Genomic DNA, 6,000 nt, shown 5'->3' with positions numbered 1-6,000 from the left:
CAAAGAATCGTTCTGTCGGAAAGAAAAAAAAAAAAACATAACAAAAAATTGTGACTATTGTACAAAGATGTATAATGCATGAACTGGTAAATACTTTGGTCACACTAATTGTCAAATAGTTCTGCTCTCCAATACATTATACCTGTGTGTTATACGCTTTATAAAAAACTATTTTTACAACCATTTTAACCATAGTATCACTATTACTGAAGAAGTGGTGAGCTCTGGTGGCCGAGGGCACCGGGTTTCCGTTGAGAATACGATACAATATAAACATTACACAAAAGTCTTAGTTCTCAATGTGCATTTGTTTGTTTTTACACTTTCAAGTCTGTACAACACCTTAAAATCTAAGTAAAAGGAAAAAAAAAAAAAAAGTTGCTGGTCCTGATCCCTTGCAAAGTTAGTGCAGCAGTGACTGGCGTCGACAGGCTCCTGACAAAATCCTCAAGTAACTCCACTTGAAATCCCCCCCCCCCCCCAAAAAGGTAGCAGTCTGCAATCTTCAGCTAAAACACTAGGGGATCACACATCATACTGGGCCGTTGCTGGACGCTCCGTCAGACGAGATCTGCTCGGGTGTTCTGGAGATGGTGAAAGGGGAGAAGAAAAATACATAAAGATTGAGAGTTAGAAACTACCAAAAATAAAACTATAAACACGAGTTAAAAGGCTTTGTACATGTAATAGGGTTTTTTCCCCCAATGCCTGTAATAGGACTATGCAAATAGTTTTCCATTGAAGGAATAAGAAAACTTTGCAAACAAATGCAATCAACTCTGAAAATTAGTTGTTTTTTTTGCATTTGGGACTAATATCCATAGGATAGGAGATAAGTCTTGTGCCAGGACTCGTAGTTATACAAGTTGACTTGATAGACGACAACTTAGGCCGACTGCTGACGAACCTGTGTTGAATTGATCCTACGGCCTGCACACATTGCAGAGGCAAAGTGTCCTTGCATCATTCAGAAATATGATACAAGGACTCCCTGTCTACTGGCTGAACAACAAACAAAACCCCACTATTACTCACTTCTGTTCTGGACTGCTACTGTTCGGCTGTGAAACTGGAGGATTTTCCATAGCAGAATCGAAGTTCTCCACAACATATTTACAGGCCGAGTCATTAGAGGTAGACAATTTCCCTTCCTCACTGCAAAAGGAAGAAACATGAAGAAGAAACATAAGCGGCAAGAATGATAATATCGTAACATAACAGAACACTCATGCACTGGGTGCCGATGGTAGGAGGGATTTGATGAAAAAACAAAAAAAATTGTAAAATAAAATAATTGAGAAAATAAAAGTAGAACTTTCTCTGCACATTGTAAGAATAGTCACAACATAATGAAGTGTATTCCACAGATGCAATGAAGGAAGGGGGGGGGGGGGGTGGAAATTAGGGAGCTTTAGGCATACAGGGAAACATATGGAAGACCTGCAAGGTGAGGATCTGTAGAGATACATACCAATAGGATTTCAGCACTCTGAAGCCAATAGTGCGCAGTGGAGAGGGAAAGGAGGAGAAGCAGGCATAAACACAATGCTACATAGTACCAGAGCTGCTGAGCGATGCAGGAAGAGAGCAACTTATTACTACACAACCATCATTCCCTGCCGCCGACATAGCAAACCCAGAAAGACCCAATCAGAGGAAAGGATAAAGCTGGCCATACACAAGAGAGAAGGCTGGGCCTGATCACTGCAAGGAGATCGCCCAACTATGTATGTGAGGAGTCTTCCCTACTGATCCTAAGACTAAAAGGGATAAGAGCATGTAAAAAGGGGATACAGGTTGTGAGTCATGATTACAAGGGTCCTGTTTGCATGACCAATTGACGAGCAGCAGTATACAGAAGGCTGATCAATCTTTTTGTGGGCAAAAATGTATGTACCGTATTTTTCGGACTATAAGGCGCACAAAAATCCTTTGATTTTCTCAGAAATCAAAAGGTGCGCCTTATAGTCCAGTGCACCTTATATATGAACCGTACTGACAGACAACAGCTGCCTTGAACTGTGCACAGGTCTGCCACCTGCTGGTCATTCATCCTTATAATCAGGTGCGCCTTATATATGAACTCAGACGTTTTAGCAGGCATTTATTGATGGTGGGCCTTATAGCCCGAAAAATACTGTAAGTGAACAGGAGCTGCTCCTGCAGTTATACAGCACGGCCACTACAAAGGGCAGTGCCTTACGCTGGCCCAAATAGCTGAATTGTGTGGGGGCAGGTGATCACATATTAAAATGACCCTCTAAACGGATAAAAGCCATCCAAATGTGTAGAATCAATGCATGAGCTTTGACTTGAAGTGGTAGGTGTAAGGTGCATATACCGAGCACCAGCTCAGGGTGAGCTAGTGCCGGTTCTTACTTTCATTAGTGTCCTAAACCAATGTATTGCAGTTTAAACACTTTATTATTTAGGAGCTTCGGAGCACCAAGCGCGCGTGACGTCACCGGCTCTCCTTCACTTCCTATGTAAGGGCGGCATGGTGCGCCGAAGCTCCTTCGGCTGTAAAGAATAAAAAGTGTTTAAACCGCGATACAGCGGTTTAGGACACTAACGAAAGTAAGCACCGGCACCAGCTCACCCTGAGCTGGTGCTCGGTATATGCATCTTACACCTACCACTTCAAGTAGTAGGTTTCCTTTAAACCCAATTTTGTTCAGTCTTGCGTATACTATACATCTGGTGCATAGCGTAAACATACAGCTGAATCTCTGCGAAGGAATTTAAAAAAAAAAACAAAAAACCAAGCAAGGCCTGCACACTAGGCTTTTCGTGGTCTGATTAGGTTTATCTAGTAGGAGGTTTCATTTGATTTATCCATGAATTATTGTGGACTCTCCTGCAGTCTAAAAACATTGGATACAGACTTCACCAGTTAGACCATGAGAGGGAGAGGGGGTGACAAACTTTTCTGGAAACAGTCTGGGTGGGGGTACTTGCCTATAAAATTTATGCAAAAATTTAAAATATATAACCTTAAGGCCTCATGCAGACCAATGTAAAACTGTTAGCTAAACACAAAAACATGGCCCCAGCTGAGGTCTATTGTGTTCTGTAACCGAGATTAAGTTGGTCCTATTAGGGTTCCAATTTGTGGAGTGGACACTCAGCTCCTGGTGAGATGGGAGGATACAGGAACGCTCCCTCACCCATTACTGACCGCGTCAGGCTGCCCAGCACAATAACTGCGCAGTCACACTTACCTTTTAAAAACCGCAGTCTCCGTTTTCGCATCAACGGTAAGGCTGAGGGTTTCCTTCATGCTGCCATTCATCACAGTTTCTGTCATCTGATCCGTATTCTCCACTTCCTCTTCCCCATCAGAGCTGGCGTCCATCGCCACAGTAACTATTAGACGGGAGGGGGGAAAAACGGTTTTGACCACCTTCTACAAAGCATTTAACCAACTACACATTAAATTGGCCAAGACATGGGAATTATAGTCTACTGTACAAGATTTTTTGGGCTCTACAATCAATTATGCAGAGTTTATGAAAATGAAGACCCCACCACTACACAACATTTCCTTGTATCTTTATTTACTTTCAGTCTGTGCAGATGCATTCACACTCAGGGGATCCATGGGTTCTGTACTGGTTTCCATTTCCACAGGGGAGTTACTTCTTGCATTGTCCTTTGCACTGTAAGATAATATATGTATACATTTATGTACTGTAAATATAATGGGCACCATCATATTTGCCATTTCTTTGCCAATCCTTTGCAACCACAAGAAGAATACGTCAGCTCCCATTCAATAAGATCCAATCTGTACAAAATTACAAACATGTGTCCCCCTTTGTATACATTAGAAAATGTGAGTTTAGGAAGATTCAGGATTTAAAGAATCAAAACTAGATCTCAACTTTTCTCAACTGACCCAATGGATGCGGAGAAGTCTGTGAATGAGGCCCAGCCAGTTTCTTTAGCTGACAGCGGCTCTTCTGTGCTCCATACATCAGATCCCACTGAATCCAGGCCGGCTACATGTGCCGTTTCCATTGGTATATCAAAGTTTGCCGGCCAGTTACTTGCTAAAAAGGAGACAAACAGAAATAACAATAATAATAATAATCAGAATTTAAAAAGCATCAAGGGGGATCTAAGGTTATTAGCTATGCTTAGCACCCTAACAATGAGCATTCTTCATACCAGATGGGTGCCCACTGTTTTATACAGCAAGGACCACTGACACCCATCATTATTGCAAACAAACAAGGGCTGTGACAGCAAGGGGCTTTCCAGCTATACAACATCCCCCCCTGAGCTTTTGTATAGCATTAGAGGCAAATGGTAAGTGGGGCAGATCACTGGACGAAAGAGGTCAGAATTAGTTCTTTAATTTAAAGGGGTCTTAGCACTGAGACCCACTAATCAGCAAGTTCGACCCTTTCTAAGGCCTAACTTTAGCTTGTGGGAAAACCACTTTCAAGCAATTAGATATTGACAGAAAATAAACTACTTTTACTGTCCCCCACCCAATAGCATCGACCGAAGTTCAGCAAATTCTCCAAGTCCCTTAAATCCTGTGGATCATATATTCAATATACTGAATGTACTACAGTGCATTATGCCTATGATGACTATATATATTGACGGCCAGTCTATTAACTGGGGAAAACTTAGGGGTGTTGGTGGTAGCGCTTTTTTCCATTACTACCGACCATGGCATCTAAGGGCTTAAAAGAAAGTTCTATTATGGTATCTTAGGGCACCATGATTCACCTGTATATGTACATAAGAGGTTAAAAGTGGCAGTGGTGTTTTATAGCTCTGAATCGGTGCCAATCCTGCGTTCAGAACACCCTGATAAAGTGTAATGTCACATAACTCATGCACTTACCTTCATTGGCATCAACCTCCATCTTGTCCTCCGGGTTGGCTGTGCTCGATTCAAATATTCCCTGTTTGGCGGAGTCTTCCTCCTCAGAATCTGTGCTCTCTTCGCTGTCTGTGCTTCCTGAGCTATATGAACAATGTACATAGTGTGAGATTTCAGGCTTCATGTTCAAACTACTGCTACAAAGCCACAGGGAGACTTTATTCTCGTGCAGCACACATTGTGGGAGATGGCTCTAGAATAGACTTGCACAGAGCTGTAAGTTTGCCAAACTGGATATTTTTAACGATCACGATGTTGCATTAAAGTATGAAGATAATTTCTGCGAGCTAGAGGCCGTTTTGCCCCAAATCAGGTAACTGTATGCCTATGGCACCATTTAAGGCAGGCCCCAGACACTATAGATGCTTCATGCATTCCCTAGTTTATGCCTTTTTTTGGCCTCCCTATGCACCCACACCTTACAATTCTTAGTTTGGACTTGACTGACCTTTTCCAACCTCATCTCGCATGATATTATAACAAATGAACATGGGACAAGTCAGATCTATATCAGGAATCCCTGCAGTGACTCAGACCAGACTTGCCATGCAATGTATCTGTGTTTGCGTTACGTTGCTTACCTAGATCTTCTTTGTGTATCTTGGGGGAAGGCGAGGTTTTTCTCCTCCCAGATATCTTCCTCGTCAGATCCTCCATCATCAAATTGCTGTATTCTTTCCTTGCAGCAAGCCTCAAACAAGGCGATGTTTGCCTGATTGTGGGGAAAGAAAAATTAATATTCTGTCTTTTATAAGTGACCACACACTACGCCGATCTGAAAAGTGGTGGATATTGCTCACTTTACAAAATATGACCAGTTTAAAGAGAACCGGTCACCCACATCTAGTCTCCTGAAACTGCAGGCCCTACCTTATTGTTGTGACCTGTGATGCATGAGGATGTGGAGAGGAGTCTGTGTCTCCTGTAAATGGTAAAACGAAGCCCTGTATTTTATCTGCACTGAATGCTATGAGGCGAGTCAGAGTAACCTCTGCAGCAGACCAGAGTGTTACACACAGCCCGGTCTCTGCATGTCCCCCATGTAAAGGGAGCTTTCCCTGTGCAGGATAGAGTAACCCCTGCAGCAGACCAGAGTGTTA

General features: G+C 42.6%; 1 protein-coding gene across 6 annotated transcripts in view; it reads right to left on the bottom strand.

Moving 5' to 3' along the window:
* Positions 1–311: 311 nt before the first annotated feature.
* PPP6R3 (protein phosphatase 6 regulatory subunit 3) overlaps positions 312–6,000 on the bottom strand; it is a 42,119-nt gene continuing 36,430 nt past the window's right edge. For 3 of the 6 annotated variants that reach the window (XM_072118517.1, XM_072118519.1, XM_072118520.1), the window contains exons 19-26: positions 5,482–5,612; positions 4,862–4,983; positions 3,899–4,052; positions 3,562–3,659; positions 3,222–3,366; positions 1,472–1,489; positions 1,036–1,155; positions 312–584 (exon numbers count right to left, since the gene is read on the bottom strand). In XM_072118517.1, coding sequence (XP_071974618.1) covers positions 533–584; positions 1,036–1,155; positions 1,472–1,489; positions 3,222–3,366; positions 3,562–3,659; positions 3,899–4,052; positions 4,862–4,983; positions 5,482–5,612 — 840 coding nt within the window. In that variant the 3' untranslated portion in view covers positions 312–532. The remainder of the gene's footprint in view (positions 585–1,035; positions 1,156–1,471; positions 1,490–3,221; positions 3,367–3,561; positions 3,660–3,898; positions 4,053–4,861; positions 4,984–5,481; positions 5,613–6,000) is intronic. The other 3 variants (XM_072118518.1, XM_072118522.1, XM_072118521.1) reach the window with 1 other exon arrangement.

The sequence above is a fragment of the Engystomops pustulosus genome, chromosome 7 (genome assembly GCF_040894005.1).
Source record: "Engystomops pustulosus chromosome 7, aEngPut4.maternal, whole genome shotgun sequence".
Classification (NCBI taxonomy): Eukaryota; Metazoa; Chordata; class Amphibia; order Anura; family Leptodactylidae; genus Engystomops; species Engystomops pustulosus.
Note: the sequence above shows the minus strand (reverse complement) of the source record. Positions and strands in the feature narration are given on the sequence as shown.